Here is a 25,574-nt window from a genome sequence, read left to right as displayed (position 1 = left end):
GTCCCTGTTCTGAAAGGATGGCCTTTTTTTCATTGTTGCCAAGGGCTTCACAGTTTAACTGATCATTTTCAAAACCAAAGAAAAAAGGTTTGCCTTTATATTGGTTACAGTAAAGAAGAACATGCTCCTCTGTCTAGACCTTTCATCTCTCTCACCTGCTGGGAGGAGTAGTGAGAGTCAGGAGGGCAGAGCAGACATCCGTTCAGCGCTTCGGCGGAGGGAGGGGGCGGCACTGGCGGGGGGGTGGGGTCATCCCTGAGGCTCCGCCCACTATTGCTGGGGAAGGAGTAGGGCGTCTCGTCGGGCAAGAAGGCGGGGAATTTGGAAATGTGGGCAGTGGAGGACTCCAGGTCCGCCAGGAGAGCGTCTGCAAGGGGGGGGAAGAGAGAGACACAAACAAACAAACAAACAAATATATAAATATATATATATAAAAAAAACTCAAAAAATAGTATACATCGCACACTGGAGGGTATATATATTTTGCTGACTTTATTTGGCATGAACAACACGTTTCGCAGTTTGCTTCATCAGGTTCAATATATCTTTTAGAAAATGCTTCATATATGTCATACAAAAAGCTGATGAAGACCTCAGGTTCAAAATGTTCTGTCTGAGTCAAATATAAATATATACATATAAAAATGCAATAATGCAACAAAAAACTTCTACAATGAGTTTCAGGGTTCAAGTTAATTGTTGAAATTCACATTTGCAGGCAGCATCCTTTTTTCAATCAGTATGACTAGCCTATCTGACCTTGTTATTACAACCAAGTTATTCCAGACAGTTGACCAAGATATTAATCTATGAGTTATATAACAACAATACATTACATAATATGAAATATTGAGGTTAGGGGCCTGAAATATCAATCACCTGGTTCCTGGGTTCCATGTTAGAAGAAACATGATTTAAATAGTAACAGGTAGCAAAGACACAACTTAACAGAGACACACTGAATCTGTCACTCACTGAACTTTAAATACTTCAAATGCTACCCTTCTGAAAGAAGCCTGACGCAATCTGAGGATCCATGAGAATGGCCCTATATCAGTGAGGGTGCTAAAGTGTCACTAAATCACCAGTAGCCGCTTTTATTCTTCCTGAAATAACCATGTGCTCTGGCAGCCGGGCGGGAGAGATTAAAGCTAAGCGCTAGGTGTTAGCGTTTAGCAGGAACGGTAGCTAGCGCTTCACGCCTCTCCCCTGCTGAGTACGGGAAGCTAAACTCACACAATGCCAGTGTGAGTGCGTCAGTCTCCTATTAAAGGCCTATGAACCCTCTCAAGCCTCCTCGAGCAGGCAGTGAGGCACAGTAAGGAACAAGCAGCACAACACAAGGGACCTTTTACTAGAACAAAAATTAATGTTAGCTCCTCTTATTGTTAGCATCATCAATTTAAGTCTCATTATGATACTGAAACCATTCTCTTCATGTCTATCACCCTGCCAAGCATCAAGGGCAAGTGAAAAAAACACTCTGATTCCATCCATTTGTACTTCTAAAAATACAGTAAATGAAGAGTAATACAATATCGGTAGGCCTACAATATCTCATCATATGAGAACTGAGAGAAAAAAATGGCAGAAAGTTTGTATTCGATAAGTAGGCCTAATAATAATAACTGCATATGTGTCCATCTGTTTCTCTGTGTGTGTCTGTCTCTGTGTATGTAATTGTCAGCTAGCATCTGTCTTCACGTATCTCTCTCTCTCTCTGTCCCACTCTCTCTCTCTCGGTCTGTCTCTGTGTGTTTCTCAGCGTGTAACTACTGATCACACCAAAACAAGTCCTCATCTGTCAGATCTCAAGTAAACAAACCCAAGGTTACAGACACACAGACACACACACACGCACACACACACACACACATACACACAGGTCTGTGAAAGCCTTTCAGCACCCCTCCCAGAGAACCATGGGCCCCAGAGCAGACGGCACACACCAAGTTTTCACACTGATGAAACTCCTGGAGACTTATTTAACACATTCAGCTGCTGCCATGCCATACCTTCAACCTGATACTGTGTGTGTGTGTGTATGTGTGTATGTGTGTGTGTCTGTGTGTGTGTGTGTGTGTGTGTGTGTGTGTGTGCATGGGTGAGAGTGCATATATTGGACATGTGAAGGTGTTATGCTATTATGGGTGAATGCATGCATATGTGTGTGAGTATGTACTGTGTTCATGTGTGTCTGTGTACCTGTGTGTATGTGCGCCAGTGTGGCATGCATGATGACATTGTGCATGTGTGAGACAGTATATGTGAGAGTATGGTGAGAGAGGTGTGGATTTGTGGGTGCATGTTTGTGGACATGTGAGAGAGTTATGTGAGTGTGTTATGAGGGTGTGTGTGTGTGTGTGTGTGTGTGTGCGTACTGTATGTACACGTGTGTGTGTGTGTACTGTATACGTGTATGTGTGTGCGTGCGTGCGGGCGTGCATGCGTACTGTACTGTATGTACGTGTGTGTGTGTGTGTGTGTGTGTGTGTGTGTGTGTGTGTGTGTGTGTGTGTACTTAATGCACATGTGCGTGTGTGTATGTGCATATCACATGTGATTCAGTGCTTCTCTTGGGCTGCCACTGACAGACAGACACGCAGGCATGCGATCTGTTGCCCGTCTGGAAACAAGGCAGTGTAATCTATCACCCCAGAGCAGGGCCTCCAGAGCTAGGGCAAGGGAGCTAAATAACTTCTTACCTCATCCCTCTGTAGCCCCACTGGGCAAGAATAGCCCAGAGTCTCGCACACACACACACAGACACACACAGACACACACACACACACACACACACACACACACACACACACTCACACACACACACACACACACACACACACACACACACACACACACACACACACACGCACACACACACACACACGCACACACACACCATGCTATCACAGGGGCTACGCACCAAGGGCTCAACAACATGGGTGGCAAAGTGATCTCCGACCGCAGACGCTCAGTAGCACACAGGGCCGCCCGACAGACACCCGATCATCTAGCGTTTAGTAAAATTTTCACGGTGCTGCAGACATAATACAGATGCGGTTTAATACCGGCGCTGTGGGTTGCTGTGGGGAGTGAGAGGTGGACGGAGGTCAAATGATTAGGATGTAGCTCTTCACCAAGACGAGAGCTTTGGGTTGGCAGTGGACCCTCGCCCAGCTCTGGAGTACGTGGCCACTACAGGCAGGTTATAAGTGCACTACAGGGGGTATTAAGTACAGCAGAGGGGGGTATTAAGTATAAGTAAGTAAGTATATATACTCTTTTGATCCCGTGAGGGAAATTTGGTCTCTGTATTTATCCCAATCCGTGAATTAGTGAAACACACTCAGCACACAGTGAACACACAGTGAGGTGAAGCACACACTAATCCCGGCGCAGTGAGCTGCCTGCAACAACAGCGGCGCCCGGGGAGCAGTGAGGGGTTAGGTGCCTTGCTCAAGGGCACTTCAGCCGTGCCTACTGGTCGGGGTTCGAACCGGCAGCCCTCCGGTTACAAGTAACCAGTCCAACTAACCAGTAGGCCACAGCTGCCTACAGCAGAGGAGGGGGTAATAAGTACACTATAGGGGGTGTTAAGTACAGTAGAGGGGGCAATAGGTACACTAGAAGGGGCAATAAGTACAGTAAGAGGGCAGGGACCTCACGGTGAGCCCTGGTGTACAGAACACTCATCACACTCACTAGGCTAATAAGACTACACACACTGTTCCCTGGTGTACAGAACACTCATCACACTCACTAGGCTAATAAGACTACACACACTGTTCCCTGGTGTACAGAACACTCATCACACTCACTAGGCTAATAAGACTACACACACTGTTCTGGTGTACAGAACACTCATCACACTCACTAGGCTAATAAGACTACACACACTGTTCCCTGGTGTACAGAACACTCATCACACTCACTAGGCTAATAAGACTACACACACTGTTCTGGTGTACAGAACACTCATCACACTCACTAGGCTAATAAGACTACACACACTGTTCCCTGGTGTACAGAACACTCATCACACTCACTAGGCTAATAAGACTACACACACTGTTCTGGAAAATAATACACACCTTATGCTGATAGTAAACCACTCTGTACCAATGCGGAATACCCCCTTTATACCAGTGGACAATACCCAACCCAATGGCTAATACCCACCCTCCGATGAAGAACCCAAGCTATACACACCGTGACCAGCGCAGACTAAGTTGAGCGAAATGTCCAGGGATGAACACTGACACGAGTCAGACACATATACACACACACACACACACACACACACACACACACACACACACACACACACACACTCTCGCTGAGGTCCATGCAGAGGAGCTAAGCACTCAATACAGATTATTGGAACCAAGAGGCTATAAAGACACACATGGGAAACAGAGAGGAGAAAAGATGAGAGATCATACTCACTGTTATGCTGGTGGCTCCTACACTTGTGTGTGTGTGTGTCTCTGAGAGAGGGAGTGTGAGTATGCAGTCACTCACTGAGAGTGTAAATCCACGTCACTCTGTGTGTATGTATGTGTGTGTGTGTGTATGTGTGTGTGTGTGTGTGTGTGTGTGTGAGAGAGAGAAATGTCGTCGCTGACTGAGAGTGTCAATCCACGTCACTCTGCGAGTGTGTGGGTGCATGTGACTGTTTGAAGGATATGACACACTAATACCTCCAGAGGGCGCGGTGCAGAAGGGACCCCTCTCTTTCCCCTCCCTCTCCCTCTTCTCTCTTTCCCCTCCCTCTCTCTCTCTTTCCTCCCTCCCTCTCTCTCTTTCCCCTCCCTCTCTCTCTCTCTTTCCCTCCTCTCCTCTCTCTTTTCCCTCCCTCTCTCTCTCTCTCTATCCTCTCTCTCTCTCTTTCCCCTCCCTCTCCCTCTCTCTCTTTCCCCTCCTCTCTCTCTCTCTCTATATCCCCTCTCTCTCCCTCTCTCTCTCTCTCCTCTCTCTCTCTCTCTCTCTCTCTCTCTCTCCTCCTCTCTCTCTCTCTCCCTCTCTCTCTCTCCCCTCCTCTCTCTCTCTCTCTCCCCTCCCTCTCTCTCTCTCTCTCTCTCTCTCTCTCTCTTTTCCTCTCTCTCTCCTCCTCTCTCTTTTTTCCCTCTCTCTCTCTTTCCTCCCTCTCTCTCTTTCTCCTTCCTCTCTCTCTCTCTCTCTCTCTCTCTCTCTTTCCCCTCTCTCTCTCTTTGCCCTCCCTCTCTCTCTCTCTCTCTCTCTTTTCCTCCCTCCCCCCATCTCTCTCTTTCCCCCTCCCTAGCTCTCTCGCTACCACCCTCCCTTGCTCTCTTTCTTTCTCCCTCTATTTTTCCCTCTATCACCCTCCCTCTCCCACAACCCCCCTCCCTCACTCTCTCTCCCTCTCTCTCTTCCTCTCTTTATTTGTCTCAACCTCCCTCTTCCTCTAGCTTTCCCTCACTCTTGCACTCTCTCTCAGATCTCTCAAAAACTCTCTTGCATGTCTGTTTCATCTCTTCTACCCCCCCCCCTTCTATCTCTCTGTCTCAAATCACCTTCCTCAATCGTTCAATCTTCTCTTTCTCCCTCCACTGATAACATCACCCCCATCTACTCACCAGCTGTTTCAAACACCCTGATGATCAACCCCAAAACTATTAATGACATAATGGTTTATGCCTGATTTAGCATATGAGACTGTCCATTTCCCAAAGCCAGGGAGATGACTTGGGGGGTGGGGGTGGGGGTAGTCCCAAACCTCTCGTCATGAACATGACAGTACAACGATGGCATCTGAACAAAACACCTCTGCCTATTAAAAACCTCTGCATCGCTGACCTGACTCAGACGTGACACTACACTAAAAACAGAGGGAAACTTGTAATGCCTGAATAAATAAAGATGTTTGAAACACAAACCCTGTGATGCAACCCGTGGTCAACTCCACTCCAGTTCGTTTGTTTCGTCCCGTTTCGCTTCGCACCCCCACGGAGGATGGTGGATCCCCATCCGCCACGGGGATCCGCCACGGAGGAGGTGGCTATTTAAAGCCTGGAGCTCTTGCATGAACGCACACTAAAAACCCACCCACTCAAAATAAGAGCAGCACCTGGTGCCAAACCGCTCAACTGTCTTATAAAAGCTAAAGAAGGCTTCTGCATCAGAGGCACAGCACATCCCATGCTCAAGGCACAGCCTCTTCAACTGATTTACGACGTGCAAAAAGCCTGATATTAAACTTATGCTCATCATTAATGAAGATGTCACACATAATAATATATGTCATAATAATTGGTGACTGATTGATTAACTTCAATATTTCAGACCTAAAATAATGTTTTATTCCTACATACAGTAAAGTAAAGTAAAGTAAAGTAAAGTATTGAAGCAAAGTGTTTCACAATAGACGACATACATACTATGTGCATAGACAGTCACTATGACAGATTGTCTACCATCCACAGTTCTAGGGATCAACAGTTGCCAAACGCAAGACAAAAAGTGAGTTTTAAGCTTAGACTTTAAACAAGTCAGGGATTAAACATGACTAAGGTCCCTTGGGAGACTGTTCCAAAGTCTTGGTGCAACAATAAAAAAAAGCACGGTCCCATTTGTGTGCAAGCAGAGACCATGGGACAGTCCATAGTGATTAAGACCCATGATGAAGGAGTATAGGGGCAAAGCATATCCATAATGTACCCATGGCCATTTAAGGCTTTAATAGCTAACAGTACTTTACACACTTACAGACAGACCTTCAACGACACAAACAGCTGGACCCTTGAAGGTTCTAGTTTGCACATGTTGCTTAAATACACGACCATCATGGCCTATCTTTATAAAACACCACCAGCACCTTTACCACTACACAGACAGGATATCCTGCCTACAACACTCTCTGTCAGGGGAAACAGGAATGGGCTGGACGCTTTAGTGAGGAAGGTCAACCTACTAAAAGAAAAGATTTCCAGGAAAGCAATGTGAGTCTTGTATAGCCTACTGACACTTATCACTTAACAAAATACAATTAAGTAAAACAATTTATACAAAACTAATTTAAACTAATTATGTAATAACACAATAAAGGGTACTGTTTGTCTCAGCTTCTAAAGGTCCTTGATACAATAGGAGGACTTAGAAGACAACCTGTTGACTCCATGCTCAATGCTGTCAGTTCCATCTGACTCCTGAGGGGGGCAGCATTGAGTTATGCAGAGTGTTTGTGTGAGCTGGTGGGAGGGTGGGGTAGGGGGGTATGTGGTGTGGGCCTGTTTACAGGGCTGTAATAGAGTGGTTAGCATGACTAAGAATGCAAACAGGAGGGAGAAGCCAATCTTAAACCCAATCCCCTGAAAGCAGAGAACAGCCAAAGAGCAGAGTCTACAACACACACACACACACACACACACACACACACACACACACACACACACACGGCAAGTTAACTCATGTAAGTTTATGAGGAGCAAACAGCTACATGACTGAACTATGCATTTACTTGGCTGAACCAATAATGTCTCCAATTATAACCAACACGACTGCATACACAAAACTCTTGCTTGTTTTATATACCATTATCAATAGCTTCTTTATTTTATCACAAATGATAGCCACTGTGCTACTGTCACCATTATCATCAGTAGCCGATAGTTTATAAACAAACACACTGAGAAACTCATGGGCATGTAGACTGGCATCTTGTGTGTGAAAATAGACGTGTGCCACCCTCTGGTTCAGCTTTGTCCAGCACCCTCCTCTCACCCACTCCACCCATGATGAAAAAAAGAGAGCTGAGAATTCCTGGCATTCCAGAGGAAGAAAGGAATGGGAAAGGAAGGAGGAGAGCAGCGAACAAGCCGGAGAGGTACCAGCAAGACCGTGTGTGTGTGTGTGTGTGTGCATGTACAGGTGTTCGCAGGACTGTGTGTGTATGTGTGTGTGTATGTGTGTGTGTGTGTGGGTGTATGTGTGCATGTACAGGTTTTCGCAGGACCGTGTGTGTATGTGTGTTTGTACAGGTGTTCATAGGGTTGTGTGTGTGTGTGTGTGTTTGTATGTGTGTGTGTGTGTGTACAGGTGTCAGCAGAGTAACATTTGTGTGTGTGTGAGAGAGAGACATCGAGATATATAAGACAAAATATATAAGAAAGAGATATATATATCAGAGAGAAGGTGTGAAACAGGTCCACGTTGGAGAGCAGAAAGGGGATGACATATGCATGCTATATGACATATGAAGTGATGTGATATACAGTATGATAAATGATTTATGATATATGAAGTGATGTGATGCATGATATACTGTATGATGTGTGTGACACATTTATTTCCTGTTCACCTGTATTATGGCATGGATACAGTTTTGAGAAAAGGGTGGAAGTTTTCAAAAAATGTGTTTTAGCAATTGTGAAAAACTGTATACCGGAAAAGGCATTTCAGTAATGTAAATGAGAAGTACATTGCATTCTACAGCCTACAGTGTACTCTGAATGCCTGATGGATACAGTAGTTTCTGTCCATTATTGATATAAACCTGCACTGTTCAGCAGCCTGTTTGCACTCTGAACTAGCTTATATTGGTTGTATGACATCATTTGAAAGAAGTGTGATCAATTTTAAGTAGTTGTGTTTAACGTATGACATCTGTGCTCTATTTGTGTTTACCTTTTGCCACTTGTGGCAACCATTATGCATCACAAGTGCATCACAATGCAACACATGTTGTATTGCATGAGAATGTGTTTAGCAAGTTTTGCAAAAAGAGATCTGCAAATTGTGTTTTATTTGTGAAAACTGTTTAAGGTTTTGCCAAAACAAATGTGTTCAGGCAACTGAGAATTTGGTTCTGATAATGGAGTTTAGTGTTTTAGCAGTTGTGTAATGTAATGTACTGTAAACTGTAATGAACGGATAAATGAATAAATGAATGAATGAATGAATGAATGAATGATACTTAAACCACTTGTTCATGCTATTGGCAATACTTATACCATGTGCAAGTGCGAAAGAAGAAGCCTTTCATTCCATAAACAAGCCACCACCGATATTTGATTTGAATTTGGAATGGTGGTTCTTATTACACAGCACAATAGAGATATACAATGCACACACACACACACAGACACACACACAACCACACACACACACACAGACGCACACACACACACAGACACACACAGAGACACACCCATTCCCACCCACCCACACACATACACCGTTATAGCAGTAAGAGGTCAGTGAGGTCTAGCAGGGAGCGGGCTGTTTATGAGTACGGCGCTGGGGACAGAGTGGGCCCTAGCCCCTCCAGAGAAACCCTACCCCACCGCACCAACCGGACCGGGGTATTTATATCAGCCACAGGCAGATGGAGTGAGAGAGAGAGAAGAAAAGGAGAGTGTAGAGGGGGGGGTTAATATATATATATAGAGACAGAGAAAGAAAAGAGAGAGGCAGAACTATATATAGAGAGAGAGTATAGAAGGAGGAGGATATAAAGAGAGATGGAGGGAAGGAGAGAAACTGTGCCTAGAAAGATAGGGGGTGGTAGATAGAGAGAATGATAGGGAGATTCCAGACAAAGAGAGGAGGATAAAGGGATAGAGTAAGAGACAGAAAGAGGAGGGACAGACATACGTAGAGTGTGAGTTGGACAGCTCATTTTGCCGACAGTGCATGCACACTGTGGCCAGAGCCAAGTCACAAGCATAAAGTGGCCAGGGTCAGGTCAAAGTTCATTAATAAAAGATAAATATGTAGATACAGTACATCAGCATTCAACACTGGTGACATGTAATATTGAACTTCACCAGAAAAGTCTCGCCCATTTCAGATTCCCTGTTTTGAATTTGCTTCCTGCTACCTATATCGCCACCGAACTCGGGCCCATGAAGTCAGAGAAAGAGAGTGATGATATGACACAGTGAGGAAAGAAGAAGTAGATGGAAGAAGGGATGAGAGAGAGAAAGAGAGTGTGAGAGAGAGAGATAGAGAGAGAAGGGAAGGGAAAACAAGTTTCAACACTCACATGCAACCAATAGGAGACGAGAGATACAACCTCAGTTAGGGGACGAGAGAGCGAGAGAGATAACCTCAGGAGACAAGAGAGATATAACCTCAGTTTGGGGACGAAAGAGAGAGAGAGATGACCTCAGTTAGGATACAAGAGATATAACCTCAGTTTGGGGACGAAAGAGAGAGAGAGATGACCTCAGTTAGGATACAAGAGAGATATAACCTCAGTTAGGAGACGAGAGAGATATAACCTCAGTTTGGGGACGAAAGAGACAGATACAACCTCAGTTAGGAGACGAGAGATAGAGAGATATAGATAGATAGATAGATAGATAGATAGATAGATAGATAGATACTTTATTGATCCCCAGAGGAAATTCAAGATATAACCTCAGTTAGGCGACGAGAAAGACAGATACAACCTCAGTAAATGAGAGAGAGATATATATAACATCAGTTAGGAGACGAGAGATATAACATCAGTTAGTAGATGAGAGAGATATATAACATCAGTTAGGAGACGAGAGATATAACATCAGTTAGTAGATGAGAGAGAGATATAACATCAGTTAGGAGACGAGAGAGATAACATCAGTTAGGAGACGAGAGAGATATATAACATCAGTTAGGAGACGAGATATATAACATCAGTTAGGAGACGAGAGATATAACCTCAGTTAGAGCATCTGGAGATATAACCTCAGTTAGAGACTATATATATATAGCGCGCAGGTGCTCTCAGCTCAGACACACCCGTGGAGGGAGGAGAAAGGGAAGAGAAGGAAGGAAGAAGCTAGTGATGAGAGGTGTGGAGAAAGGGAAGAGAAGGAAGGAAGAAGCTAGTGATGAGAGGTGTGGAGAAAGGGAGGAATAGAGAGAGATAGCAAGAGAGGGAGGGGGGTAAAGGGGGGAGGGTAAGCCCAGCAATGGGTTTCCAGTCAGACAGCAGTGAAGAGAGAGATCATAGGCTGTGTGTGTGTGTGAGTGTGTGTGTGTGTGTGTGTGTGTGTGTGTGTGTGTGTGTGTGTGTGTGTGTGTGTGAATGTGTGTCTAAATATACCTCCTGCTGTCGGATCCCCCCGTTAGAAAGATGACACTTCCCTACAGAGAGAGCAACACCCAAAATAAAAGCACTTCCCCAAAGACACGCACGGCAGGCAGTCAAGGAAGACATTATGGTCTACTGTAACACACATGTAAGCACACACACATACACACACACACGCACGCTTACACGCACACACACACACACATTTCTACACATGCACGTGCACTTACACACACATACAAAGATTCCTTTGCATACTGGAGGAGATATATTGGCTTACATTTACTGTGCTAAAGCTTTTTGAAAGTCACTTGCAACCGAATACTTTTGTCATTCATTACATGATTTGTGTGTGTGTGTGTGTGTGTGTGTGTTATAGATAATCATATATCAGAGCAGAAGATGTAATATCCCGGCGTGAGTGAGTATGTGCATAAGTGTGGGTGTGTTGTTTATATGTATTTGTGTATGTGGTATGTGTGAGATGTGTGTGTGTGCATGCACGCATGTGCGAGATGTAGGCTATGTGTTAATAGGTGGAAAAAGGAGACCAGAGGCAGATGCTCAAAGATGGACTTAGATGGACAAACACTGAGATGCAAACCTTTCAGGCTTAGCCCATCTTTGTGTTCCTAGTTGTGTGTGTGTGTGTGTGTGTGTGTGTAAGAGAAAGAGAAATGTCATGAGGGTGGAATGTGTTGTAATTCGGATCTTAACAACATTACTCAAGCATCGTTCAGGAACACAATCAACAGCAGTCCTCAACCTAGCCTGAGGGAGAACACACCAAGGGAGGTATACAGAGAAGGCGGGGGGAGCAATAAACTGGAACAAAGCAATAAAACCCTCAGCCACCCCATCTGAACCAGGGGATAATGAAATCCGAGCATGAATGCTAATTCTAACCTAATTAGCCTGGGACAGGGGAGAGCTATGTAGGACTGCAGGACTTTTTACTGCATTCCACAGCTACAAGGATGTGCTTTATGGTATTTGTATTTAAGAATGAATGCTAAACACTAACATGATTAGCCTGTTCTTTACTGAGACAGGCAGCATGCCACAGGCCTATTTATCGTCATGGACGTGGTTTATAGCATTCATCAGAGCTTGAATGCTAGTAAAACTAGCTGCTGCTGTGAGGGATCGGAATAGGCTTGAGACATTCATCAGCCTAAGTATGCTAGCAAAACTAGATGGTGCTATTGTAACCTGCATGGTTCAGCCCTTTACATGACTCAAACCTGCAAACAGAAGCACCTTAGACCGGGAGTCAAGCGTGCTGACAATTGAGCTTAAAGCCCTGACTGATAGCTTTCATGCACTGCTCTTGAGGCGTTGGGGAGTGAGGTTTACGAGCATTCCACACGCACAGCTAGCTGGCATCCGTTATGCTGAGCGATCGGAATAGGCTTGAGACATCCATCAGCCTCCAGGTAACACCAGTTCTCTGGCGTTCACACTGACGAACCAGGAAAGTTTCTCTCATGTTCATTAATGCGATTTCTAAAATTCAGTGGATTCTGATTAGCTGTCAGGTTTCCATTGTTCTGAAAATCACTCTGAATGTGACCCCCCAAGGCCATCGTTCCTCAAATCGTTATCATTTTAGTATGCAGTGTGGATGCTGTTCTTATAATTACTGTAACTATAGCATTATCGTTAAAACTATAGTTTTTACTGCTGTCTTTGTAGTTATGGTTGCCGGTGTGGACAAGCCCAAACGTAACAGTATTAGCTTTTGGGCTAACATGGGAGGTTGAGATAAGCAGGACGTTTGACCCGGCTCTAGGTACCAACAGGACATGCTTTTAGCTGCCTGCTTCCTGTCTTTCATTAACATCCCCCCCCAAGCCTCCGTATGCACCAGAAACAGAGAAATCACTGACCGACACACACACACATACAGACGCACACAAAGACACTGAGGACCGTTTCCTAAGGATGTGGGATAGGCCCAAGACCCAGAGAGATGAGGTCAGAGTTGCTTTTTCTCCAACCATGAGGGTGTAGATTTGGGAGTGCACAATTCTCTCTCTCTCTCTCTCTGTTTATCTCGCTCTCGTTGGAGGGTGGACCACATTTCTATTGGGGAAACTACCCCCCCCCCCCCAGTTTGGCATCTGAGTGTGTGTGAGTGTGTGTGTATTGTGTAGGGGTGGAACACATTTTTGGGACATCACTCTTATCCGCAATATCTAAATCTCACCACACTCTTTTGCACAGAGTTAGATATGTTTGTGTGTGCGTGTTTGTTTGTGTGAGAGTGTACGTGAGTGAGAAAGTATTTGTGAGGCCTTTTTTTATCACCGTTCCTTTGTTTGGGGTGTGTGTGTGTGTATGTGGGTGAGAGAAACAGAGAGAGCGTGTGTGTGATGGTATTTGTGAAGTGTTTAACAGAATTCCATGGGGGGATATCACACTCACCCACAACAACTCCCACCTCTCCACTCTTCCTTTCCAAACAGCTTGTTTGCCTGTGTGTGTGTGTGTGTGATGTGTGTGTGTGAGTGACAGCTAACTCAACAGAGGATCCCCAGCATTGCTTATTCTGGCATGGTTTGTTGCTGTGCTATTTTCCATATCATGACTCCAGTGTTTACTGTGTCAGTGCCCACGGGTGTGTATCTGGTTTAAAGCACATGCTGTGTCCTGTTGAAATCACCAACCCTGCATTCTGTGTCCTGTTGAAATCAACAACCCTGTTACATGTGCATTCACTAGCGAATAACTTAATTAAATTTAGTGGGTTGTCCAGTCCACATTAGTAGTGGTTTTGTGAAACGTAATCAGTCATGGGTGTGTTTTGGGCGTAACATCATTTAAACCAATGAGAATGGCATCTGTCATGCCCTTTAGCAGCAAGCAGCACAACTTCAAACAGCGCATCAGTATTTTGATAGTCAGCGGCACATTTGAAGGAATCTGCTTGCATGCGAGACCGTGTGGAACAGGTATTCCACTAAACCATGCTTTACTAAAACCTAGCAGAGTATAGCATATACACGCATCTGCACTCGTCTATTATTTGAACTCATTGGCAAAGTGAAACTAACTTCATTGTGGTGTGACAGAACGGTTATACATACACAGTTAATTACTTTCACTATTGTCTGACAATGGGTTACCATCGGAAACAACGCCTTGAAAAAACAACACTTACCCCCAGTAATGTTCCAATGAAAACCGAAGGACATTTTTCCTGCAGAGGAGTTGCTGCTTACTTCTCGTGACAGTGCATCTTCAGCTGTGCTCCATATGTGCCTCTCACCTAATCCGTCATTACCAATTTGCAAATGATGGTGAATAACTACTCATTGTGAGATGTACTTCCTAATATCTTTATTATAATTATGTTTAACATTGTAATTGTGTAATTTGTAATGTTTTGCATGGATGTGCGCTGGTGCGCGTTCCTGTGGATGAGAGAAGCAGGGTGTGGTGTGCACCCGCCCATATCACTGTTGACAATGCGCTCTTAAAATAACATATAAACAACTCGCCATGGATTTCTGACCAGGTTTCTCTTGGTCAGTGGCGTAATGCGTTTTAGAGATTTTTAGATAATGTGCTAGACCCCTCCTTAGTTTGTTAATTGCCACACCCCTTGGCACATTGCTCAATAAAAGAGACAGGCATGGTGAAAAACTTGAGTATACGATAGGAATAAGCTTTGTGTCGTGATGATTATACGCTTTGCGCTATGCTTTAGACTATCATCGTAGGGCCCATAGAGTTATTTGAGCCTTGCTGTATACTTGTGTATGGGACCGGCTGATGATAAAAGGTGCTGATTCTGAATCAGGGTCAAGTCTACTATCTTTACTCAGTGTGAAATCCTCAAGTCTGCCACTTCCCTCACATCACAGGGTAAACAAGCCTGTGTGTGTATGTGTGTGTACGTGTGTGTGTACATGTGTGTGTGTGTGTGTGCGCCTACATCTGCTGACCGCCTTCAGATGATGGAGGAGTCGTGGGTGGTGATCATGATTAGCGTGTACGTGTGCAGTGTGTGTGTGTGTGTGTGTGTGTGTGTGTGTGTGTGTGTGTGTGCATGTACGCTCATAGCACTGATGGTTGCCATATGTGCCTTCCCTCCGCCCTGCAAAAACACATGTTTACGTTTATGTTCATGTGTGTGTGAAATGGACAGGCTGATGTTTGTGAATAGCACGCAAGATTGGAACATGAGCGACGGGACTGGAAACAGAAGAAGAGAAAGAAAACAAGCTTTATCATCTGCAATTCGCTCTTTGTACACATGGCTATCAAAGCCAGCACACACTCCATCCAACTGAGGACCAGGTGGCTCATAAGAATAAAGATGTAGAAATTCCCCTACGTGGCTTCTGGCAGAGGGTTGAGAGAAAAAGACGACCCCTCTTGTCGTCTGGGACCCCCCCCCACCCGTCCCTCGACCCTGCGCAGTGACCGCATGCATTCCTCTGCCGTCTCGTGTCCCGGGAACAGCACTGAGGACCAGGGCGGGAGAGCTCCAGGTTTGGGAACAATCAGCCCTTTCTCCAGTGCCGAGCTCCGAGCGCCGCTGCCCACAGAGAGGGGACGCGGTTCTGGCCTCCACACACACAAACACACACACACACACACACGAGACACACAAACACACACGAAACACACAAACACACACACATGACACACACGCATATACACATACACATACACAGACACACACACACACATACACACGAGACACACAAACACACACACATACATGACACACCTACACACACACACAAATACATACAAACAGACAGACAGACACAGACACAGACACACACACACACAAACACACACACACGAAACACACAAACACACACACATATTCAAACACATACACATACACACACGAGACACACAAACACACACACACACACAAACACACAAACACACACACATGGCACACACACACACACACACACACACACACACACACACACACACAAGGCTGTCAGTGCATATCTCTCTATCGCCGCTACTTCACACTAATTAGGCTACTTAACATCGGCTTCCAGACCAGACGCACCCTCGACAACACCACGCCAACACGCTCCCCCACACACTCAGGGGCCGCTTACAAAAGGCCTTTGTGAGGGACACATGGAGTATGCGTCTCCCTCCCTCAACCCTCCAGTCTCATACACACAAATTCAATTTCTCAGCCCCGCAGAGCCGTCAGCAGATGTGCCTGTGATCTGGTCTGGCATGAACCAGGTCCCTGGGACAGATTCAACTGTGATCTGGTCTGGCATGAACCAGGGGGGTATTCTAAGTATGTGGTTTAGTGACAAACCTGGGTAAGTTAACTCAGAGTAGCCTAAGGGGTAAACCTCCTAATAGAAGAGCTATATGGCTTCATTCTCCTAACAAAACAATGCCATAGGGCTCTTGTTGTAGGAGGTTTACCACCTACCCTGAGTAAACTTACCCAGGTTTGTCACTAAACCACGTACTTGGAATACCCCCCTGGTCCCTCAGACAGATTCACCTGTGATCTGGTCTGGCATGAACCAGGTCCCTGAGACATCACCAGCCTCATGATAACCAAGATGGATCACAAGATGGATTCGGGCACCTAGGAAAGCACTATATAAATGTAATGTAATGTGTTGTTGATTTTGTTGTTGTTGCACATGATGGATCTAATCACAGGTACTTAGACTGGATTGGTCAGAACTGGACTGGTTTGGATCGGATTGGAGGATCTCCCATGGGCGATTCACATCCGTGGTGGTGGGACTGAGCTTCCCCACTCCACACCTCTGTAAAGTACCTAGAAAAACACTATATGAATGTAATGTCTTGTTGTCTTTGTTGTTATGGCTGTTGCTATTGTTGTTGTTGTTGTTGTTGAGTGTACAGTACTTCATTGATTTCCAATGGGAAAGCCACTGTCATAAGTTCAGATTGACAGCCAGATCAGAGACAGAACCAGGCCAGAAACAAGCCTGATCTGATCCGGAGGTGGCTGCAGTGTGGGTCGTATGTGTGTGTGTGTGTGTGTGTGTGTGTGTGTCTGTGTGTGTGTGTGTGCCGCTGCTGCTGATGCAACCCGACCCAACCAAAAAACACAAGCACATCCTGGGGCCGAGGCCAACACAGGTATTTCTCACCTACAGACACCCCATGGCTCAGGATGGAGCTAAGACATGTAACCTACAAACACACAGAGACACACACAGACACACACACACATACACACACACACGCCACACACACAAACACATACACACGCCACACACACGAACACACACACACACAGACACACACAGACACACACACACACACACACACACATCTATAGGGTGAACGCAAGTATTTCTCGCCTGCCCCCTTCCCAGTGCCATTGGGATGCATTGAAGGGCTGCAGCTGTATGTCGTGTCTGAGACTGACCACGCCATCTCGCCCTCACTCCTGCACACACAGGGCCCACAGGCCAGGGAATTCCCATTCACATTCAGACAGAGCTCAAGGAGTGAGTAAGTATGTGTGTGTGTGTGTGTGTCTGTGGATGTGCTTGTGTATGTATATGTGTGCATGCCTGTGTGTGTGTGTGTGTGTGTGTGTGTTTGTGTGCATGCCTGTGTGTGTGTGTGTGTGTGTGTGTGTGTGTGTGTGCACAGGACGCAGGACGCGCCCGTGCTCAGTCATGTAGACCATGTGCGTGGGCCTTGAGCAGGGATCAGAGGGGGTCAAAGCAAACCAGAAATAACCAGAATGAAGACAGACTCCAACTCAGAGCACGAGTTAGGGGGGGGGTTAGAGAGAGAGAATGAGAGGGAAAGAGAGAGAGAAAGAGAGAGAGAGAGAGAGAGAGAGAGAGAGAGAGAGAAAGAGTTAGAGAAAGAGAGAGAAAGAGAAGGAAAGAGAGAGAGGGGGAAGAGAGTGTTAGAGAGGAAGGGAGGTTGAGAGAGGGAAAGAGAGAGAGGGGCTTAGAGAGAGAGAGAGGTGGGGAACTAGAAAAATTTAGAAAGAGAGAGAGAGAGAATGAGAGGGAAAGAGAGAGAGAAAGAGAGTGAAAGAGAGTGAAAGAGAGAGAGAGAGAGAGAGAGAGAGAGAGAAAGAAAGAGAGAGAGGGGGGAAGAGAGTGTTAGAGAGGAAGGGAGGTTGAGAGAGGGAAAGAGAGAGAGGGGCTTAGAGAGAGAGAGAGAGAGAGAGAGAGAGAGAGAGAGAGAGAGAGCAGGGCTCCAGTGCAAAGCAGACAACAGATATCCAAGCCTGGGTCTCAAGTGTGGGCCTGTATGATAGCTTGAAATCAAGATATTACAAAATGTCTACACCCTGAAGGCTGTTTCTGCCACTATATGTTGCTGAGTATATCATAAACAGCAAAGAAAAGTGATTGATAATGACTGACTGACTATTATTGTGTTACATGCTTCAAATGTAAAGCACTTTGAGCTGCATTCTGTGTATGAAAGGTGCTATACAAATAAAGCTTTTTATTATTATTATTATTATTATTATTATTATTATTATTACTATATATGGGTCACTCAGCTCACGTTCACATGTACAAACTTATGACATAAGATAAGGTAAAACAAAAGAGAATGTTCAAACAGATTTTTGGGAGCTGTGGAAATAGGAGTGTGCGGACATTCTCTGTTGTTGTTACCTTATAGTATACTTTGTCCTCCACCTGGCCTAATGATAGGTAGGATGTGCACGCAGCCACTCTACCATTTCTTAATTATGACATAGCTATTAGAATAAAGGCTTATATATTTAATTTTTTTTTTGTAAAAGAAGAGCACAAAATGACCTTTGGTGTCAGAGAAAGTGAACTTTGAACAATGTTGTTCTCAAACAATAACAAGTATGAAGAATAATTGTTATAACAATGGAAATTCAACACCAACAGGAAGGCTACAAATGCCTAACCAAGTTTCTATCAGGCATCCATCTCAGAGTGGTTTCTGCATTAGGGTTTACAGTAGCCTACTGCAAAGAGGACGTGAGTGAAAAGTATTCTAGTCCACTGCAGCAACAAGTCTAGCATTCACTCACTGGATGGAGTAGTGGGGGTCTGCAGTGAGACAAGAATAGTGTCACAAATTGGAAAGACACTGCTCTCTTCTCGGCAGTATTCCTGGAAATATCTGCAGGATAGAAAAGAGCACTGGGGTCCCGGGTCCCTCACCCCACGCGGCCTCAGCTAATTTGGGTCTGAAAGGGTCAGATACCGAGCTTAAACTGGGAATCACGGCGCGGAAGCACAGACTGCGCCCATTATACCAGTCAGAACTCAATCTCACCCAGACAATAAAAAAAAAAAATAGTCATAGCAACCGTAGGGTAAGCGGAGACATAGCCACTGGATGTAGCCTACTTCTGTGTTTTGAAAAGGTTTATAGCTAAAGATATTTTGAGACAATAACCTAGGCTACGTGATCAATCTTATTATGAAAACAATTAGGTCTGCATTCTTTTGGTGAGAGCTATAGCTGACAAAAAATAAAGTTCGAAAACGGTTATAGGCTATTACTTACAATAGAGCAAGCTATGCAATTGCAAACTTATTAAATCTGTTAATGGTAAAACTTGTCTACGTGATGTACATCTTGACTGCTACGTGTCTGCAGAGTTCACTGTGATTGTCATGCCAACCATTAACTCTGATGCGTCGCAAAGTTGTCAAATGTGACCGCAATGTTTAGGTCGCGATGTTTAGTGTGCCAGCAGGCTAACAAAATAGCTATATCATGTCCGATTTATGGCAAATGGTAAAGGCGTTCTTACCTAAATCGTCCATGCCTTTTCAACGCGTTCCGCACGCTCGTGACAGTTTTCTGCGACTCTCCGAGCTGAAGCCGCTGCTGTTCTGTCGACTCTTGTCTGAAGTTTGTTTGAAGGGCTGCGCAGCGCTCCGCACACCGCCAGGCCACACGGACACACGGAGTGCTGGGCTGGACTGAGGGGCTCCGACTATCTTATCTGGAGTGACCTCTAGCGAAGAAAGATAAAATGTGTTCCTCATAAAGAGGTTGCGTATCCAAAAACATGTAGGCTACGATTTTGTATGATTTCCAGATTATGGCTGTGTACCTTCACCAGAGACGCTTTTGGGAAATTCGTATCCACCCATCGCTAGGGTTAATTTTTAACTGTGAATAGGTTATGTAGCCTGTAGGCCTGAAAAAACGGTATGGTTCACAGCAGAATGAACCATTGTGTTTCAGATATGTCCAATACATGTATGCAAAATCACACTGTTATGGAAACTTTCAGACTACACATCACACATCCAACTAGGCTATAGGCCTATGGTATTTTTGGGTCATATATGAAAACTGTAAAACGTCTTGTACGAGTTTTACACGACAAGAGTGCAATAGCCTAGTAGCCTATTAATAGAAAATTAAGGAAATGCTATTCTTATACAAATAGGCTAATCTAAAATTCTTGGATTGAATTATATGCCAATCAAATTGAAGTCATATAGGATTGACACTTTGTGTAGCCTAATTTATTTACATGTATTTTTATGCAGCTTTGATATGTTTTTAATAGGGAGGGAAATGAGTGTCAACCTTTATCAGCGAGTGTGAAATAAATGTTTAAGCGGTGCCATCACCTGGCTATATGCTGCTACATTTACCTGTCACAAGTCGTAACTTATGCCCATTAAACTTTTAATTTACAGCAGCCTAATTTCGAGTAGACTAGTCTGTATCACTGGGCTATTAATGCATGATAGGCCTAATAGGTTATATAGCCTACTTTTTAAGAACATGTAAAGATTAGACAGAACTAACTACGCGTAAATTCAAAATAAACTTTTGAAGCCTACCTCAGTAAAGCATAAGGCATTGCAAAGGGGATATGTGCTGAATATACCAGCTGAACTAGTATCAGTTCAAATACCTGTTCAATTCTTCTGGATTAGACTAGCCCGTCTCTATGCAGGACAACAACAATCCGCTTTGTTCGTTGTTTTAGTTGTTTGTTGCTTCTATCCACGTTATCTCCAGTGATTTAGTCCAATCCTTTTAGGCAAGTCCCTGCACTCGGCGGCCATATTGCAACGCTTCATGGGCACTTATCGGGCATCTATACAAAAATGTGATATATGGCAATATATGAACATATATGTCAAATAACAGGGACTTATAATTTTACTTATATATATGCGATTCAAATATTTATGTCAAACATATATTCAAAGCTATATGTCCATACATGCATTAAAAATATTTTAATTTCCCATATAAGATGCTATATATCTTCATATACTAGATCCAATTATTTGTTTTCCAAATATATGGAGAAGTTTAGTCTATGTGTGAATATGTGACAGACTTATATGTAGTCTCCATATATGGTGGCATACATATCCATACACTAGATTCCACTACTTATTTTCTAAATATATGGAGATCTTTATGTGTGAATATGTGACAGACATATTTGTAGTCTCCATATACACGGGTTTCCCGTTTACCAACAAAACTAGATGCGCGTGCAGCCGTGAGGCAGAAGACGCTTGGTGGCCGTCCACAACGTTATAAACTTAACCTAGTCAGCTGCTGTAAGCTACAATTTTTTTGTATACCCCTGTTGTCTCAATGATAATAACATCTCATTTCAGACTATAATTCAAAGTTTGACGTTCATTTGCATTATTAATATAACATCGTATTTTGTCATTTTTGGCTAAGACATGCATTCCGTTATAGGGATATTGAACATATTTAACGTTCTCTAACATTCTCGTGATTTCGAATTGGTGCAGTTTTCAGCACAAAAACTCATTTTATTCTTTTGCTCTTTTGCATTGCTCATTTGGTGTTCTATGGTGCTTTCTGCCTCTTGGTTGCGCACGCATGTTTTCGTGACGTTGCATAGAAATCCATATGGTGGCATACATATCCATACACTAGATTCCATTAGCCTACTTATTTTCCAAATGGAGAACTTAGTGTGAATATATTTGTTTATGTCTTGGCGTCACAGGTATGGTGTCGACTATGCTGCTCAGCATCTTTTGCCTTATGTGTCAATGTTTTGTGTGGAGCGTTTGGGTTGCACCATGTGCATACAAAAATGTGTAAGGCCAAAGCTACTTTAAATATAACGGATGCTTATCGTATCTTGATATGCGCATGCGCACACAGCAATACCCATCCCCCACCCTTGACTGACTTTTGAACACCAACCACGGTGACTTCAACCGTCACTTTTCTGTCCTGTCATGCATCTGACTTTGTAAGCTGTACAAACTCTGCTGTCATCATATCCAAGGTAAGAAGGCCTTTAGTAAACGGGAATTAGAAAAATATTGTTTTTATAATGTAATGTTAACCAAATCCGTTTGTTAACAGTCTAACCATCATGTTAGAATTAGCTAACGTTAATGTTATCAATTAGCTATCATAACGTTAGCGAGCTAATATTGCAAACGTTAGCGATGTTAGCTATCTTAATGTTAACTTTTCCATTAACTAACCACCATTATGTGGAATATCTAGAATGATAGTTAACATCATATCCAACAACAAGCCTGTCTGAGATGTCGTTATGAATGTAAGTTTTAGTTTGAATGAACTATCAGGTGTAAGTAAGTTAGCTAACCTAGCCATAACTTAGGCTACATTTAAAGTGGCTGCTAATAACCATTCAGGCTAACGTGAACGTTAGTAGGCTTAAATGGATCTTTAGTTTGTGAAGGGTAGTGTTAAGCCATCCTTACAACAGAAGACTTTGACAAGATTTGGGGATGATTCTTGAAAGTCTTTTGAGTAAAGCTTGAATGGGGGGCATTAGTTAAAAGACTCCAATCTTTCAAGAATCTTTCCCAAATCTTGTCAAAGTATTCTGATGTATGGATCATTAGGCTACATGTTCTTCATCTCATAGCCCTTATTTAAGCTTACTTGTGCCAAGGCGTGTGTTTATTAAAAATGCATGTGAAGGTAGTAGTGCTTCAGTGATGGTCTTTTCATGTTCTGTGTGTTTTACAGCATATTAATCTTCTCTGTTCCCTGTTGGCAGGTGGTGATTTGTGCGGACTGCTGCCCTGAGAACACTGAGTGCATTCTGCCAAATCAATGTGTGCCACTCACTGTTTGTGTGGAAAAAATAAACTTTAATAAAAGGTTAAACAAATATTTTGTATGTTTTCTTTGGAACATCAACAATGTTAAATTTCTGAAATATACATATATTGTGACATATTTCTATAAATATGACATAGCAGAACATTACATATATTTTGCCTAATATGCCTAATATATTTACCTAATATGAGTGCAAATATATGTCCATAGACATATATTTGCAATATATTGGTATCCCTAGTATGCGTACAAATACATAACTTCATATCATATGAATAACTATCAATATCATAACTATCAATATCATATATTAACATATATGCAACTGACATATATTTGTAATATATTTGTATATCTGGGAAAATATATGTATAATATATGAAAATATATGTATAAAAACGGCCAATTTTGCTATGTTGAAATATATTTGACATGTATGTGTATATATGTGACTTATATGCGTGAGGCATACAGTGACATATACATAATATATGTGATTTACATATATTGCCATATATCACATTTTTGTATGGGAAATGCGTGTGCGCAAGGCTTCACAACACCAACCTTGCTCCAGTAGCGAGATCACAACACGATTGGCACAAGGTCTTCACCGTTATATATAATACCTTCATGGTCTTCACAACAAACCATATGATTTGTATTCACAACCTAACCCCATGCATACAGAGGCGATTCTAGAGTCTGTGGGGACCCTAAGCAAAAATTCCTAGGGGGCATTCCATGTTCAATCTTTTTGCCAATTAACATTAGCCTATACCATAATTTCATTGAGTCAATGCCAAACTCTGATGTTGATCCGTCAACACTTTACACCCTCGATTGACGTTTACCATAGTAGCCTAAATATGTACGGATTCTTTTAACTCTTTTGAACACAGATCCTGTTTATAAGGCCATAGCATACATAGCACACATGCACAGGAGCAAGCAAAATGACTCAATCATTCAATCTCTATGGGCGAAATTCTCACTTGTCCCACCGGCAAACGCGCTGAGACCAGGTCTCGGGGGGGCCCCCTAGCAGCTCGTGGCTTCAAGCAGTTGCCTGCCTTGCCTGTTGACAAGGTGCGCCTCTGCATGCATATCTATGGAGGGTTTTTTGAGTGCTGTGTCTCATCAGAAAGTCTCTGGTTTCACTTGCACAGACTCACACACACATTGAATGAGCACTTGCATCACTACCTCCTATTTTGTTGCCTCTTTATCATGTCCCCCTCAAGTAGGCCTATATTATGATAACCTACTGCATTGCCAGGATTTCCAACTTTGGGTGCTTGGCTGGAGTGAGATTTTGTGAAGTCATAGCGCGTGGACACGGGCTGAATTTTGTCCCCCGACTCTAGCTAAATCCTTGATTTATGTTAAAAAAAACAACAACAAATGGAATGAAACAATTTCTTCCAAATGTAGTCAATTTATTGATTGCAATAAACAGATGACGACAGCGCTGCAACGTCGCCGCTACGCTAAATAGCGTTATGTGCCCAAACGCCACACATTCCCCAAACTTTCCATATTAGCTTCATTAGCTTAGGCCTACTTGCTAGCAAACTTTGCATCATAATCCTCATTGGGAATGAGGTGGTGGAGAGGGTCTCCAGTTTTAAGTTTTTAGGTGTGACTGTGGATCTGTCGTGGGGGAAAACTATCACCTCTGCCACAGCAAAGGCCCAACAGCGCCTTTTCTTCCTCAGGAAGCTGAGGTGGTCAAAACTGCCCCAGAGACTCATGGTCAACTTTTACCACTGTGCAGTGGAGAGTGTGTTCACCTATGGGTTACTGGTGTGGCTTGCCGCCTGCACCAGTGCAGAGAAGGAGGCCCTACACAGAGTGGTAAGAGCTGCAGGGAAGATCATTGGGGTCATCCTCCCAGACATTCCATCTGTGTACACCTCCCGCTGCATGAACCGAGTGAAGAACATCCTCCAGGACCATTTACACCCAGCACACCATCTCTTCCAACCACTGCCCTCTGGGAGAAGATATAGGTCCATCAGGGCCAAAACCAGCAGGCTGGCCAACAACCTTTACCCCCATGCAATCAGGCTTCTCAATGGACAGCCCCAGCACCTGCTCCTCAGAGGCCAGCAGCAGCTTCGAGTACGCCCCCAGATGCCCATCTGCTCGTACACACACACACACACACACACACTCGCTCTTTACCCCCATGCAGTCAGGCTGTTCAATGGACAGTCTACCCCCCACGGACATCCCTCTGTGACATAATGTCTCTGTCCATACACCCCCAATACCTGTGACCTGGACTTTGCATTGCTGCAAAAACAGTCCAACAACCTTACCTTTATTAGATTTATTAATTATTGCACCAAGCACTTTACTGGACATAGCACTTTATGGGGTTTTCTAGGGGGTATTTATGGGGAGCTAAATTAGGTGCAAAGTAATGGGGGATTCATGGGGAAGTAAATTG

At 43.9% G+C, this 25,574-nt stretch overlaps 1 protein-coding gene across 1 annotated transcript in view; it reads right to left on the bottom strand.

Moving 5' to 3' along the window:
• Positions 1–14,260, bottom strand: part of pxnb (paxillin b) — a 28,246-nt gene extending 13,986 nt beyond the window's left edge. The window contains exons 1-2 of the mRNA XM_048244549.1: positions 14,205–14,260; positions 156–367 (exon numbers count right to left, since the gene is read on the bottom strand). Coding sequence (XP_048100506.1) covers positions 156–367; positions 14,205–14,238 — 246 coding nt within the window. The 5' untranslated portion in view covers positions 14,239–14,260. The remainder of the gene's footprint in view (positions 1–155; positions 368–14,204) is intronic.
• Positions 14,261–25,574: the final 11,314 nt, after the last annotated feature.

This window comes from Alosa alosa, chromosome 5 (genome assembly GCF_017589495.1).
Source record: "Alosa alosa isolate M-15738 ecotype Scorff River chromosome 5, AALO_Geno_1.1, whole genome shotgun sequence".
Taxonomy (NCBI): Eukaryota; Metazoa; Chordata; class Actinopteri; order Clupeiformes; family Clupeidae; genus Alosa; species Alosa alosa.
The sequence above is the reverse complement of the archived record's forward strand: the minus strand, read 5'-3'. Positions and strand labels throughout refer to the sequence as shown.